Source organism: Oncorhynchus clarkii, chromosome 27, assembly GCF_045791955.1.
Source record: "Oncorhynchus clarkii lewisi isolate Uvic-CL-2024 chromosome 27, UVic_Ocla_1.0, whole genome shotgun sequence".
In the NCBI taxonomy this organism is placed as follows: Eukaryota; Metazoa; Chordata; class Actinopteri; order Salmoniformes; family Salmonidae; genus Oncorhynchus; species Oncorhynchus clarkii.
In genome coordinates this window covers 2,232,225-2,248,502 of record NC_092173.1, presented here as the reverse complement: position 1 = coordinate 2,248,502, position 16,278 = coordinate 2,232,225, and the positions used below count along the sequence as shown (strand labels likewise).

At 43.8% G+C, this 16,278-nt stretch overlaps 1 protein-coding gene across 1 annotated transcript in view; it reads left to right on the top strand.

The window, feature by feature from the left end:
* The window catches only part of LOC139386220 (AP-2 complex subunit mu-B), a 39,880-nt gene extending 23,602 nt beyond the window's left edge, over window positions 1-16,278 (top strand). The window contains exons 8-13 of the mRNA XM_071131699.1: window positions 3,289-3,436; window positions 10,199-10,330; window positions 10,434-10,569; window positions 10,811-10,908; window positions 13,121-13,232; window positions 13,611-16,278. Of these exons, the coding sequence (XP_070987800.1) occupies window positions 3,289-3,436; window positions 10,199-10,330; window positions 10,434-10,569; window positions 10,811-10,908; window positions 13,121-13,232; window positions 13,611-13,745 (761 nt within the window). The 3' untranslated portion in view covers window positions 13,746-16,278. The remainder of the gene's footprint in view (window positions 1-3,288; window positions 3,437-10,198; window positions 10,331-10,433; window positions 10,570-10,810; window positions 10,909-13,120; window positions 13,233-13,610) is intronic.

Sequence of the window (16,278 nt, the reverse complement as noted above, 5' to 3'; positions counted from 1 at the left end):
AAATCTTTGAAATTGTTGCATGTTGCGTTGATATTTTTGTTCAGTATATTATGGAAAGAATGTGCTCAACCAACGTGAGAAGAGGTGCAACCTAAAAATGTGTAGACATCAATGGACAGGAAAAGGCTCACCATTAAAAATACCTAGTTTTACTAGACAACTTTAAAAGTTTGACATTTCGATAAGTTCATATAGGGCATGGGGAAGACAATTAGGGAGAAACTCTCTTCCGCTGGTGGTGCTAATGAGAGACAGTGTGGTAGACCGTGCAGGTTAGCACTCAGGGTGTGGTGTGGTAAATGTCTCCACCTAGTGATAAAATACAGAAGTGAAACCAGTAAACAACAATTGGAAAACTGGACAAGCTTTTTTTCAACTGCAGTAGGTGTAATGGACATATAAGCACTACTATATGTTGAATATGTTGGGTATTGAAAAAGGAACAACAGGGCTAAACAAAACTAGGGATAACAGCAGTAATCATCAAAAACATAGGCAAAGAAGTCTAACAGCTGGTTTGGACAACAGTTAGTGAGCTAGTAAGCTCCCTCCATGTGGAAACAACAAGTACAAATTGGGGGGTTGTCACTGGACCAACAAAGGGACCTTCAATGTTTGTCAAGTGCTGTAGGAAGTTGTGCTCTAGGAACATCCATGGGTTTACTTTCAGCTTGATTTAACCATGTCTGATTGTAGCCCTTTGCTCTGAATCTTTCTTGGAGTTCGCCCTTTCTTCTGTTGAATGTGCTTTAACTCATGGATGTTCCTAGAGTACAACTACTGAGAAAGCCCACAAGCCATAAAGCCAGACCTTCTATCCAACTGGTCACTATCAACACCCCACAAAGTCCAGAACTACTAGGCATCATTAAAAAGCAGTTGGCATATTCTACGCTCAGACTCGGCTCTAGGTAATACATTTCAGCAGCCTCCTGCGGTTGCCTACTGTAGAGCTAAAAACATTAAAGACAGTGTTGTCCTATCCGACATCAGCCAAGGCGCAAACAAGACCAGCCTCCTGCATATTCCCCCCGGCAACTACAAGTGTGCCAGTACACAAAACATATGAAAAGTTTCTCACACCCCAGATCGGGTCGAGACATAAAAATCAAAAGTACCATCAATTGTAATTCTCACGATGGGATCTATGGGATTCGCTGCCCGTGCAGTTTATTTTACGTAGGAGAAACTTCAAGGGAGTTACACACATCGGCTCTGACGCTCATCGAATATGGCAGGGCTTGCAAACCATTACAGACCAGAAAGGGAAGCACAGCCGAGAGCTGCCCAGTGACACGAGCCTACCAGACGAGCTAAACTACTTCTATTCTCGCTTCGAGGCAAATAACACTGAAACATGCATGAGAGCACCAGCTGTTCCGGACGACTGTGTGATCACGCTCCCCGCAGCCAATGTGAGTATGACCTTTAGACAGTCAACATTCACAAGGCCGCAGTGCCAGACGGATTACCAGGACCTGTACTGCGAGCAGAGCTCAGCAATAAGCTGTACTGCGAGCAAAGCTCATCAATAAGCTAATGACCCTGGGACTAAACACCTCCCTCTGCAACTGGATCCTGGACTTCCTGACAGGCCGCCCCCAGGTGGTAAGGGTATGTAACAACACATCTGCCACGCTGCTCCTCAACACAGGGGCCCCTCAGGGATGCATGCTCAGCCCCCTGCTGTACTCCCTGTTCACTCATGACTGCACGGCCAGGCACGACTCCAACACCATCATTAAATTTGATGATGACACAACAGTGGTAGGCCTGATCACCGACAACAACAAGAGAGCCTATAGGGAGGAGGTCAGAGACCTGGCCGGGTGGTGCCAGAATAACAACCTCTCCCTCAACGTGATCAAGACAGGAGATGATTGTGGACTACAGGAAAAAGAGGACCAAGCACACCCCCATTCTCATCGACGGGGCTGCAGTGGAGCAGGTTGAGAGCTTCAATTTCCTTGGTGTCCACATCATCAACAAACTATCATGGTCCAAGCACACCAAGACAGTCATGTAGCAGGCACGACAAAACCTATTCCCCCTCAGGAGACTGAAAATATTTGGCATGGGTCCTCAGATCCTCATAAGGTTCTACAGCTGCACCATCGAGAGCATGGTTGCATCACTGTCTGGTATAGCAACTGCTCTGCCCCCGACCACAAGGCACTACAGAGGGTAGTGCGAACGGCCCAGTACATCACTGGGGCCAAGCTTCCTGCCATCCAGGACCTCTATACCTGCTACTCTTTAATTACTTGTTACTTTTATCTCTTGTATTTGGCGCATGTGACTAATAACATTTTATTTTATTTGACACTAGAATGTGTGAACACCGAAGTGCCATTTGACATGCTGACCCCAACAGCCCAGTGGCCTTCCATTTCAAAGAGAGGGGACAGTAAAAACAAACGGGATTGCGATGACAAAAGGTCCAGAGAGATATACTGGATCCATTCATTAGATACTTTAATCCCCAGAGTTCTTAATCTAGAGAAGGACTATAGCTTTTGTGAAGGGCCCCATCCTTTTGTTGGTCCAGTGACACCTACAACAATTCAGCATAGCATCTTTTTTAAGTTTACAAAAATAAAAATGGTTCTGCAATGTTACAATCCAATAACAAGGTGTGGAAACCATTTTTTTTTCAATTACAACTTTTGATCTTGTGCATTCTTTTGTTTGTAAATTACATTTTAACACCCTTTTCCCCCCAATTTCGTGATTACGATCTTGTCTCATCGCTGCAACTCCCCAACGGTCTCGGGAGAGGCAAAGGTCGAGTCATTTCGTCCTCCGAAAACATTACCTGCCAAGACGCCCTTAACACCCGCTCAATTAACACGGAAGCCAGCTGCACCAATGTGTCAGAGGGAAACACCGTTCAACTGATGACCGAACCCCAGGCTGTAGTGACGGCCCAACCCTGCGATGCCGTGCCTTAGACCGCTGCTCCACTCGGGAGGCCAATTGCAACTTATTTTCGAAGAAATGGGGAATTATTTCAGAAAGTGTAAGGGTGACAATATATTTGGCCGCAACTGTATATATGACTATGTATGCATATTTAGCAGTGTGGTGTAGTGCCGATGTGGCCACTAGAGGCCGCCACCCACCTGTTTTAATGTTTGAGAAAGCTTCTCTTCTATTAAATTATTCTATAACTCTACATAAGTGTATCACTACCTCATAAAACACTCCTTGACAGCTCTCCTGAACCAGTTACCTGCCTTCCGTGTTGCTCCGTGGTAACCTCGCCCTCTCTCCCTCTTCTCCAATCAGGCCAGGTGCTGAGCGCCCACGTCTCGGGCCGCGTGGTGATGAAGAGCTACCTGAGCGGCATGCCGGAGTGCAAATTTGGAATGAACGACAAGATCGTCATCGACAAACAGGGCAAAGGGGGCACCACCGAGGAGGCGGCGGGCAAGAGGTGAGGGGGCAACGGGTGTGTCCGACTTTGGGCGTTTAGGGTCGTAACACCTCCCTGGATGGGAGAGAAGATGCTGCTGGAAGTGGTGTTAGATGGCCAGTATGGCCAGTAGGACACACACTCCTCTGGTCTAAAAATATACACTGCTCAAAAAAATAAAGGGAACACTAAAATAACACATCCTAGATCTGAATGAATGAAATATTCTTATTAAATACTTTTTTCTTTACATAGTTGAATGTGCTGACAACAAAATCACACAAAAATGATCAATGGAAATCAAATTTATCAACCCATGGAGGTCTGGATTTGGAGTCACACTCAAAATTAAAGTGGAAAACCACACTACAGGCTGATCCAACTTTGATGTAATGTCCTTAAAACAAGTCAAAATGAGGCTCAGTAGTGTGTGTGGACTCCACGTGCCTGTATGGCCTCCCTACAACGCCTGGGCATGCTCCTGATTAGGTGGCGGATGGTCTCCTGAGGGATCTCCTCCCAGACCTGGACTAGAGCATCCGCCAACTCTTGGACAGTCTGTGATGCAACGTGGCGTTGGTGGATGGAGCGAGACATGATGTCCCAGATGTGCTCAATTGGATTCAGGTCTGGGGAACGGGAGGGCCAGTCCATAGCATCAATGCCTTCCTCTTGCAGGAACTGCTGACACACTCCAGCCACATGAGATCTAGCATTGTCTTGCATTAGGAGGAACCCAGGACCAACCGCACCAGCATATGGTCTCACAAGGGGTCTGAGGATCTCATCTCGGTACCTAATGGCAGTCAGGCTACCTCTGGCGAGCACATGGAGGGCTGTGCGGCCCCCCAAAAAAATGCCACCCCACACCATGTCTGACCCACCGCCAAACCGGTCATGCTGGAGGATGTTGCAGGCAGCATAACGTTCTCCACGGCGTCTCCAGACTCTGTCACGTCTGTCACATGTGCTCAGTGTGAACCTGCTTTCATCTGTGAAGAGCACAGTGCGCCAGTGGCGAATTTGCCAATCTTGGTGTTCTCTGGCAAATGCCAAACGTCCTGCACGGTGTTGGGCTGTAAGCACAACCCCCACCTGTGGACGTCGGGCCCTCATACCACCCTCATGGAGTCTGTTTCTGACCGTTTGAGCAGACACATGCACATTTGTGGCCTGCTGGAGGTCATTTTGCAGGGCTCTGGCAGTGCTCCTCCTTGCACAAAGGCGGAGGTAGCGGTCCTGCTGCTAGGTTGTTGCCCTCCTACGGCCTCCTCCACGTCTCCTGATGTACTGTCTCCTGGTAGCGCCTCCATGCTCTGGACACTACGCTGACAGACACAGCAAACCTTGCCACAGCTTGCATTGATGTGCCATCCTGGATGAGCTGCACTACCTGAGCCACTTGTGTGGGTTGTAGACTCCGTCTCATGCTACCACTAGAGTGAAAGCACCGCCAGCATTCAAAAGTGACCAAAACATCAGCCAGGAAGCATAGGAACTGAGAAGTGGTCTGTGGTCACCACCTGCAGAGCCACTCCTTTATTGGGGGTGATTGCCTATAATTTATCTTGCTAATTGCCTATAATTTCCACCTGTTGTCTATTCCATTTGCACAACAGTATGTGAAATGTATTGTCAATCAGTGTTGCTTCCTAAGTGGACAGTTTGATTTCCCAGAAGTGTGATTGACTTGGAGTTACATTGTGTTGTTTAAGTGTTCCCTTTATTCTTTTGAGCAGTGTATTTAGACTTTTACCCAACTGAAGGCCATTAGACCAATATTAGGATATCCCTAGATATGAAATATCTTCACTCCTAGAAGGGCCTCCAGGCTTCTGTCATAACAGTCCATTTTGAATGAGAAAAAAAATATTTACAGTGGCAGTTTGGTAAAAACGAATCCCGTCCGAATCGTCCACTGGAAAAACTGACATGCTGTGGTAATAATTACATAACCGATGTTCTAAAGTAATACTAGTCCCATGCGAATAGGCCTAGACTGTCCAGGTAATTCCACCTATAGATGTCACTTTTTAAATTCACTTCAATCAGTGTAGATGAAGGGGAGGAGACAGGCTAAAGAAGGATTTTTAAGCCCTGAGACATGGGTTTTGTATGTGTGCCATTGAGGATACGATTTAAGTCCCTTTGAACGGGGTATGGTAGTAGCTGCCAGGCGAACCGGTTAGTGTGTGTCAAGAACTGCAATGCTGCTGAGTTTTTCACACCCAACAGTTTCCTGTGTGTATCAAGAGTGGTCCACCACCCAACGGACATCCAGCCAACTTGACAACTGTGGGAAGCATTGGAGTCAACACGGGCCAGTATCCCTGTGGAATGCTGTTGACACCTTGTAGAGTCCATGCCCCGACAAATTGAGGCTGTTCTGTGGGCAAAAGGGGGTGCAACTCAATATTAGGATGGTGTTCCTAGTATTTTGTACACTGTATATTCACCCCTCAAAAAGACAGGCAAAAGTTAGTTGAATTTCCAATGTGTGACCACTATGCTATCAACCATCTAAAAAGCGCAATCAAATACCAATGGAAAAACAATTTGACATTTTGTTAAGTTGTCAACCTATTGTCTATCACTGCACTGTCAACCATTTAAAAGTACAGAACGTTCCAATGGGAAAGCATTCCAATGGGAATACAATGTCAGATATTTTGTTTATTTATGCAACAGATTGTGTTATCACTGTTTCATCTAATAGCAGAACCAAGTGACCTGCATTGTAGTTGAGATTACATTCAAAGTACATGGTGCAAGTGATCAATGCCGTTTGAGATTCGGTGCAGATTATTACAGCAATTGTGAAGATCTGCGACGACCTTTGCATATGCTATCTTGAACATGCACACTTTATACGGTTACATAAGACATTTATAGTCACTGTAACCTGAATGTGGCCATGGATGTGTTACTCATTTTAAGGTTGAATGTTACATTAGTTTGTAATAAAACTATGTACTGTATTCCAAAAGTAATATTGAATTGTGTTTGGTTGACAACGCAACCAAATATCAATATTTAAAGGAGATGTATCCTCTGCTTGGATATCTGTGCCACTGACTTAATCTGACTTTAATTGTCTACAGATAAAAAATTGATAGTCTGTTGGTTTCACGACTCAATCTCAAACCCCCAAATATTTGAATGTACTTTAAATAAAGTTTGATTTAATTTAGTCCTATTCTTTAAGTTTGATGTTTAGTTGAGACGTGAATCCAACAACCTGGAATTAAAGCCAGACTAAGTCAGTGGTGCAGATGGAACTATCCAAGCAGAAGATACATCTTTAAATGTTGATATTTGGTTGCACCTACAACCATAATTAGGGCTGTAGCGGTCATTAAATTTTGTCAGCTGGTGATTGTCAAGCAAATAACTGCTGGTCTCATGGTAATTGACCGTTAATTAACATAAACACATTTAGAATATCCTGGCTTCCACACACATATCCTACCATCCACAGACCTTTGGAAAATCTACATTTTTACAAATCGAATAAATCCATGTAATATATCGTACACCTTCATAAATCTATTATTTATTTTAGACAGGTCTAAAGAAAGATGATATGAGTTGTCCTTATGCTAGTTCCTGATCTGTCTACGCCATATGGCTGTGGGCTACACTAGTTCATTTAGCAGACAAGATTTGCTTAGAATTCTGTGGCATTATTTTATATTATTTTACAGTATGAGGAATACAATGGAACAAAACGGAATAAAATAGAAAGGATATTTTCTCCAAACGATTTGAGGGAGTGCGCACATGCAGCTATTCTGTGTTGAGCAGTTAATAAAGAAACAGGTCCTCCTATATGCTTAATTTAGAGTTATTTACGTAACTGCAGTTGTGATACAAACATTAGGCTATTTTTTTTATGTATAATACATTGTAAGGCTGCATGATACGACTCTAATGATGGTTTGAAAAGAAGCCACATGAAAGGCATGAGCTCTCCTTTGTTTTTTGCACAGGCTGTACACTCTTCATCAGTCTCTTATTCACAATTTGACAAGCACTTCATAATGCCTCGAATTTCCCGGCTGGCATCCCTGTTGTGTGGCCGTAATGCCCCCTAAAAAAATCCATACTTTTTGCGGTCAGTGACCGTTTGTGCCCTTGAGCTGAATATAATATTATAATTCCCTTCTCCCGGCTGGGTGCTCGAAGGACCTCCCACTCACATGGCTCTCTGTCACGTGATCGGGTCTTTCTCACAGGCTACAAGTGAAGACAAACACATCTGGGACGAAGATATAAGTGCCCACATTTACTTTTCATCAGCCAACAACATGAGTAGGCCTAACGAACAGCAAAAGCACTAACCTATGTCAATATACTGTCCCCCATAGTGCAAAAGATTACCTTTTCTATTCTGTGCTAGAAATGAAAATTCCGAACATAGTCTTGGACAGTTGTGGGAGGCGAAAGATCCCAAATTAAAACAACCAGTAGCATCCCCCAAACAATTTTACACAATGAGGCTGGGGCAACAGATCAGAACGTTTAGCTTAAAAATGTTGATAAACTATTAGGCCATTTCTTCACATAGGCTCAGCAATGCGCACACAGCAGTATATTATAAGCGCAAATGTTACAGCAGTGTTTATATATCCCAATGCCCCAGGTCAGTGATTGAGGACATTGCCCTGTGTAGGGTGCTGTCTTTTGCATAGGACGTTAAACGGGTGTTCTGACTCTCTGTGGTCGCTAAATATCCCATGGCACTTATCGTAGGGGTGTTAACTCCAGTGGCACGGCTAAATTCCAATCTGGCTCTCATACCATCATTGCCACCTAATCATCCCCAGTTTCCAATTGGCTCATTAATCCCCCCCCCCCCCCCCCCCCCCCCCCCTCTTCCCTGTAACTATTCTCCAGGTCGTTGCTGTAAGTGATGTGTTCTCAGTCAATTATTTTTTGCAGATGTCACTGTCCGAGAGTATCAAACAAGATATCACAACAAAAACAGTGGCCCAAAAATATAGATATAGAAGTAGATTAGAATATAGATTAGAATAATCTGTAGAATAGATATAGAAAGGCACTTGATCTGATTCAATTAAGCTGTGCACAGCGCTTGTATTTCTAAGGGGGCAAAGGTGCTTAATGAGGTTTCACACCTACGGTCCATAGAACTCTCCCCCCAGTAAGCTGTTGAATTCACCAATAGGAAATATCCTAAACTCTAGAGCAAGCTGACTGAAGGCCCTTTGCTGGTGCCTGCAGCTATACCGTGGATTAAGCTAGCCTGAGTGCCAGTCTGTTTGTGCCGTCATGCCAACTCTGGCACTCATTGTCATGCCAAACAATGTTTGGCTTGCCAATGACATCAATGGAGTTGGCAAAAACAGCAGATCTGGGACCAGGCTAGAATTAAGCTCCTGTACTGTACATTTGGTTTTAAAATATTTTTGTTTATGCTCATTGAATGTTTTGTAAAGCCTTGAACATCTTGATTTTTTTAAGTACCCATAATGATCAAAGCAAAATGGGTCACTGACACTGTCAAGTACTGGATTGCTGCTGAAAAGACTGAGATAAAACTGTAAAATGGAAAACCTTAAATCATTCTCTAAAGGGTTTTCACATGCCGTTCTTCTTGTCCAAACACTGATTGGGAGGTGAACACATTGCCTGTGTTCCACATGGCACCCTATTCCCTATAAAGTGCACTACTTTTGACCAGATCACTCCGTTTTCCGCAGCCATCGTAACCAAGTCATCATGCTGCAACTACATCACATGGCTTGTTACTTTGTTCATCATTTTCCATCACCCTCTTTTTTTATGACCTTTTTCTTTCCTGGCATTATGTTTATAGTGCTAAGATGTCAAGCTGTGTTTTTTTCCCCTTCTTGATTCGTGCTGTGATTTTCTCCCTCTCTCTGTGCTGGACCTCAGTGATTTGGGAGGCAGGTAGCGTACATCATTCACTCTCCATCCTCAGTCTGCCTCTGTGTGTGTCTGTCTTGTCTGTCCATCGTTTTGTCTACACAGGGATGCGTTCAGTACAGAGCAATGTTATGTGTCTGATTTTCTGACTGGTAGATCTGGACATGTAGTGTTCATAATCAATCAATCTAATGTTGCATCCTTCTGAACGCAACATGACATGCAAGTCAGACTGACCAGGCAATTAGTGTTGTGGTGTCTGGCTGGTACACCTCTACTGCTTTGTCTATCCGTTGTGTGTGTGTGGATTTCAGTATGTTGGAGCTCAGAGTGCATCAACTCTTCATTGAAATTCATACTCTTCGTAAATGTATGTTAATCGTTAATCTCACTGTCATCTAATGTCTGTGTATTATGATTAGGATCGGTTTCCCCTCCTTCAGTGTGTGTGTCTATGTGTGGCTCTCTTGTCCCCTCTAAACACCTGTCTCCCTCTCTCCCCTTTATCCCCCCCCCCTCTCTCTCTCTCTCTCTATTTCTCCTTTATCTCCCTCTCTCTCTCTCCTTTATCTCCCTCTCTCTCCTTTATCTCCTCTCTCTCTTTCTCTCTCTCTCCTTTATCTCACTCTCTCTTCTTTATCTCCCTCCCTCTCTTCTTTATCTCCCTCTCTCCTTTATCTCCCTCTCTTGCTCCCTCGCTCTCTGCCTCCTTTATCTCCCTTTCTCCCTCCCTCTCCTTTATCTCCCTCTCTCTCTCCTTCATCGCCCTCTCTCGCTTCCTCCCTCTCTCCCTCCTTTATCTCCCTCACTCTCTCCTTTATCTCCCTCTCTCGCTTCATCCCTTTCTCCCTCTCCTTTATATCCCTCTCTTAGTGGCGGTGGTGGCGGTAAGCAATCCATAGCCATTGACGACTGTACATTCCACCAGTGTGTGCGTCTCAGCAAGTTTGACGCTGAGCGCAGCATCAGCTTCATTCCTCCGGACGGAGAATGTGAACTCATGAGGTAACGATCTTGTGTGATACAGACACACAAACACACACACATTCACACACAGGCTATGTCTTTATGTGTCTGTTTTGTGTGTGTGTTTGCCTCTTCTCCACAGGTACCGCACCACCAAGGACATCATCCTACCCTTCCGTGTCATCCCCCTTGTCAGGGAGGTGGGCCGCACCAAGCTTGAAGTCAAGGTGGTCATTAAGTCCAACTTCAAGCCCTCGCTTCTGGCTCAGAAGATTGAGGTATGGCTACAGAGGGATATAGGGGTACCAAGTGAGCATAGAGCTTTGGACACAGTACCTGACCAGGTCGTGGTCATCACGGTCAGGTAAAAGTCCTGAAATTACACACTTTTGTAGTAGTGCTCAACATAGCCATTTCGGAAGCACCCTTGGTCTTACCCATAAACTAATGAATGAGTGTTTGTAGATGGGGAATGGATCCACTGAGCTGAATGTCTTTTTCCATGTTCTTACTACCCAGGTGCGCATCCCCACCCCTCTCAACACCAGCGGGGTCCAGGTGATCTGCATGAAGGGCAAGGCCAAGTACAAGGCCAGCGAGAACGCCATCGTCTGGAAGTAAGTTTTCTGATGAACTCCACACAGGTTAGGCGCCTGAGAAACGCTTCACAGTCGCCTATAAACTACGGACCAAAAAAAGTTGTTAATTGCGCCACTGGTTAATTGGGGACTTTATTCAGTTAAACAAGTCCTATATCGACATAACCTGTAAGGCCGCTTAGCAAGGAAGAAGCCACTGCTCCAAAACCGCCATAAAAAAAGCCAGACTACGGTTTGCAACTTTTTGGAGAAATGTCCTCTGGTCTGATGAAACAAAAATAGAACTGTTAGGCCATAATGACCATCATTATGTTTGGAGGAGAAATGGGGAAGCTTGCAAGCCGAAGATCACCATCCCAACCGTGAAGCACGGGGGTGGCAGCACCATGTTGTGGGGGTGCTTTGCTGCGGGGCGGGACTGGTGCACTTCACAGAATAGATGGCTTCATGAGGAAAGAAATTTATGTGGATATATTGAAGCAACATCTCAAGACATCAGTCAGGAAGTTAAAGCTTGGTCACAAATGGGTCTTCCAAATGGACAATGACCCCAAGCATACTTCCAATGTTGTGGCAAAATGGCTTAACCTCTCTGGGATATTCAGGACGGTAGCGTCCCACCCCGCCAACAGCCAGTGAAAGTGCAGGGCGCCAAATTCAAAGCAACAAAAATCTCATAATTAAAATTCATCAAGCAAACAATTATTTCACACCATTTTAAAGATAAAATTCTTGTTAATCCAGCCACAGTGTCCGATTTCAAAAAGGCTTTACAGCGAAAGCACCACAAACGATTGTTAGGTCACCACCAAGTCACAGAAAAACACTGCCATTTTCCAGCCAAAGAGAGGAGTCACAAAAAGCAGAAATATAGATAAAATTGATCACTAACCTTTGATGATCTTCATCAGATGACACTCATAGGACTTCATGTTACACAATACATGTATGTTTTGTTCGATAAAGTGCATATTTATATCCCAAAATCTCATTTTACATTGGCGTGTTATGTTCAGTAGTTCCAAAACATGCAGTGATTTTGCAGAGAGCCACATCAATTTACAGAAATACTCATAATAAACATTGATAAAAGATACAACTATTATACATGGAACTTTAGATAAACTTCTCCTTAATGCAACTGCTGTGTCAGATTTTTTTAAAACTTTACGGAAAAAGCATACCATGCAATAATCTGAGTACGGCGCTCAGAGACCAAAACAGCCAAAGAGATATCCACCATGTTGTGGAGTCAACATTAGTCAGAAATAGCATTATAAATATTAACTTACCTTTGATGATCTTCATCAGAACTCCCAGGAATCCCAGTTCCACAATAAATGTTTGATTTGTTCGATAAAGTTCATAATTTATGTCCAAATACCTCCTTGTTTTTTTAAGAGAGAGAGAGAATGAGTAGGAATGGGAGGTGCATCTTGTGTTGATAGCAAGCCCTAAGCCTGATGGAGAGGTGTGTGTGTGAATCTGTGAGTGGATTATTAGAGAGCTGAAAATAAACAGAATTGAGCACTTTAGATGTTTCTAATTGTTTTAGTATTATGTATTCTGCTTAAAATCGTCCTAAAGCTGAGCACATATTACTTTTATTGCTTTATATGAAATTAACGTGAAAAGAAAACATCTCAAAATGTATTGCAGATTTTCAGAAAAGCTGCAGCAAAACAAGCATTTTTGGCCACGGGAATCACAATTTTTCTTCACAAAATCCTGGAGGCACTGCATAAGATGGACACCAAATAGGGCTATCTTCTGTTAACCACCCCTACCTTGTCACAACACAACTGATTGGCTCAAACGCGTTAAGAAGGAAAGAAATTCCACAAATAACTTTCAACAAGGCACAACTGTTAATTGAAATGCATTCCAGGTGACTACTTCATGAAGCTGGTTGAGAGAATGCCAAAAGTGTGCAAAGCTGTCTTCAAGGCAAAGGGTGGCTACGTTGAAGAATCTCAAATATAAAATATATTTTGATTGGTTTAACACTTTTTTGGTTACTAAATTATTCCATGTGTATTATTTCATCGTTTTGATGTCTTCACTATTATTCTACAATTTAGAAAATAGTACAAAATTAAACAAAACCCTTGAATGAGGGTTTGATATCCGGATATTCGATTAACCGTGCTCATCCCTAGTGTGTGTGCGCACACGTCTGTGTTTGTGCTGTGGAATGGTCTTAACTGTGTGTGGCTATGCGTGTCTGCAGGATCAAACGTATGGCAGGGATGAAGGAGTCTCAAATCAGTGCTGAGATCGAGCTGCTGCCCACCAACGACAAGAAGAAGTGGGCGCGCCCTCCCATCTCTATGAACTTTGAGGTGATTAGGTCTTTTATTTCCTCTATCTCTACTGTAGCTGGGCTCCAGATCAGTTTGTGCTGTATTACCAACTATTACCAACTTCAATGGTTGAATGACCCAGGTGTGATAATGTTTCTGGCCTGTCAAATGGGCCCCCCAGTGGCACAGCGGTCTCAGGCACTGCATCTTCATGCTAGAGGCGTCACTACAGACACCCTGGTTTGAATCCAGGCTGTATCACAACGAGCTGTGTTTGGTCCCATAGGGTGGCGCACAATTGGCCCAGTGTTGGCCGGTGTAGGCCGTCATTATGAATAAGATTTTGTGCTTAACTGACTTACCTAGTTAAATAAACTCTCTCCCAGGTGTAATTATGGTTCTGTTATGGTCTCCCAGGTGCCATTTGCTCCGTCCGGACTCAAGGTGCGCTACCTGAAGGTGTTCGAGCCCAAGCTGAACTACAGTGACCACGACGTCATCAAATGGGTGCGCTATATCGGCCGCAGCGGCATTTACGAGACACGCTGCTAACCGCCACCTCACAATCGGGTGGAAAGAGGGACGCAACAGGGAAGAGGCTGGACCAAGGGAGGGAGCGAAAGATGACAACATGGGATCGTTTCTTTCAGTCTTTTTTTCCCCTGACAAACGAAAAAAAATCTATATATTGAAAATTATTATATTACTAAACGCATATATGTATAAATAATGCAAACATCCTGTGAAGTACAAAAAATACCATCTGCATCTAAAGGGTCTTTTCCCCTTTTTAATCTAAACAAAAAATCCATTCCACCCCCATGATATGTTGTTTACTATTCCTGTACAACCCATCTATTCCCCATGGCACTGAATTAGTGGACAACTATACCCCTTGCCCATAACCACAGATCTAGAATCAGATCACGCACCATACCCTCAATCCTAATGTATTAGGAGGATAAAAAAAAGTATCTGACCATGTATCATTGGCTTAGGAGTAACTGCTACCCTCCCTCTCTTGATGCTGGCATAGGAGTGTGTGTGTCGCTCTTCTGTTCTCCTGTAGCAACTAACGTCTCCTGTCCCACTTCTCTCTCCCCAGCCCTGCCCCTGTATCTTTATCTAACTGGCGGAGTCACTCTTTAGCCTAGTGTGTAGTTTTCAGCCGTATGTGGTGTAGATGCATCCGTTAAGTGTCATGCCGTTTTCAGTACATTTTATACGTTTAGTTATTTTAACACCCGGCCTTCCCCGAGTATTTTAGTCATGAATCGTCTTGTGTTTTTGTATTTAGTGCTTTGTCGTGCTTCTCTAAAGCTCTCTGGCCACCATTCCATCGCGCTGTCTCGCGGTCTTATCCCACACCCTTAGTCCTCCTCTACTATTTCCAATAGCTGGGGGTGTCATTCTTATTATGATTCCTCCTGACGCAGGTATCATTTTGCTGTACTTCCTGTCGTTTTCTGTCTTAAGTGCTGCAAAGATTCCTTCTGTGTGACCAAAATTGTCAGTTTTAGGAACAACAAAAAAATGTAGCGATGACAATAGACAGGACACATCAGTCTATGAATATAAATATATATAAACACATCTCTATATTGTATGAATGGTAAAAATGTGCTATCGAGCAGAGCCAGTTGTTACGGTCTCAATGGTCTGCTGTTAGGGATGGTGTTTGTGTAGGAGACGCAGTTGAGCAGATCTGTGTGTGTGTGTGTGTGTGTGTGTGTGTGTGTGTGTGCGTGCGTGCGTGCGTGCTTGCGTGCGTGCGTGCGCTGCTATTCTTCCCCAGGACCACGATCTGCTGAACATGTCTCGGGAGTCTGAAATTCTGGCTGCAAATTCCCAGTTCTGATCCCGACTGGAATTCTGACCCTCCCATACGCTTTACATTAGCATGGGTGTATTTCTTGACCAGTTAAAGGGATAGTTCAACAAATTACAATGGCATTGGTTTCCTTACCCTGTAAGCAGTCTATGGACAAGGTATGACAACAACATGCTTTGGTTTAGTTTCCCTGTCACTGTTATCACATGCTAATGTTTTATCATTTGTGGCACAAATCCCATTCATGTCATGGGACCGATATTAGCATTCGTCGCGCATCATGTTCAAATCAATTTGTGATCCATTTGGACATGATGCATGAAAAACGCTAATATTGGTCCCATGACTTCAATGGGATTTGTGCCACAAATGCTAAAATGTTTGCATGTGGAAACGGTGCCAAGGAAACTAAACCAAAGCATGGCTTGCTGTCATACCTTGTCCAAAGACTGCTTACAGGGTAAGGAAACTCATTTGTAACTTGGGTGAACTATTCCTTTAACCTTCAAAAAAACCCTTATATTCCATGTGCACTGATTTCCCCCACTCATATAAAAAAGTATATTGTTTACAACTTAATTTTGAAATCAGTTTAATGAAGGGATTTGGATATGGAACAATGGTGTGTGTTACCAGAGAGCGAGAAATGGGTTGCGTCCCAAATAGTACATTACTTTTAAGGTGCCATTTGGGACAGAGACAGAGTGACTGAGTGTTCAACTCATCTCAGCCTACTGGACTTGGACTGCCTGCATTTCAAATGAACATTTTGAAATATTCCACCTTTCAGATAGCGTTCCTCTTCCTCTCATATTCCTTCTAGTTCAGTCATGGCTATTGTGTGTATTAAACAAAGGATATCAGATTGTATGAGCATTTGCAGTTGCAACAAACACTCAGTGTGACACTGCATAAAGTTTCCATTCTCTTTTTCTCTGGCACTACGTTCTACCAATGAACACTAAAAGCGCTTCTGCTAACTTCTGAAAAACTCTATCTCTTTGGCTGGCTGTAATTGCACACTATTCCCAAAATCCTATGGGCCCTGGCCAAAAGTAGTGCACTATATAGGCAATAGGTTGCCAATTGAGACCTAGTCTCCCTCTCTGGTCAATGCCCACTATGTCATGCCACACCCTGAGGGATGGGGAGGGAGAGTCCTGGGGGCTTGACCCTCTGCTTCAATGTTTCCATGGGATCCATTTGGTAACTATGTGACTGTCAAGGTAATCCCAATAAAAAGGTGTAACCAAT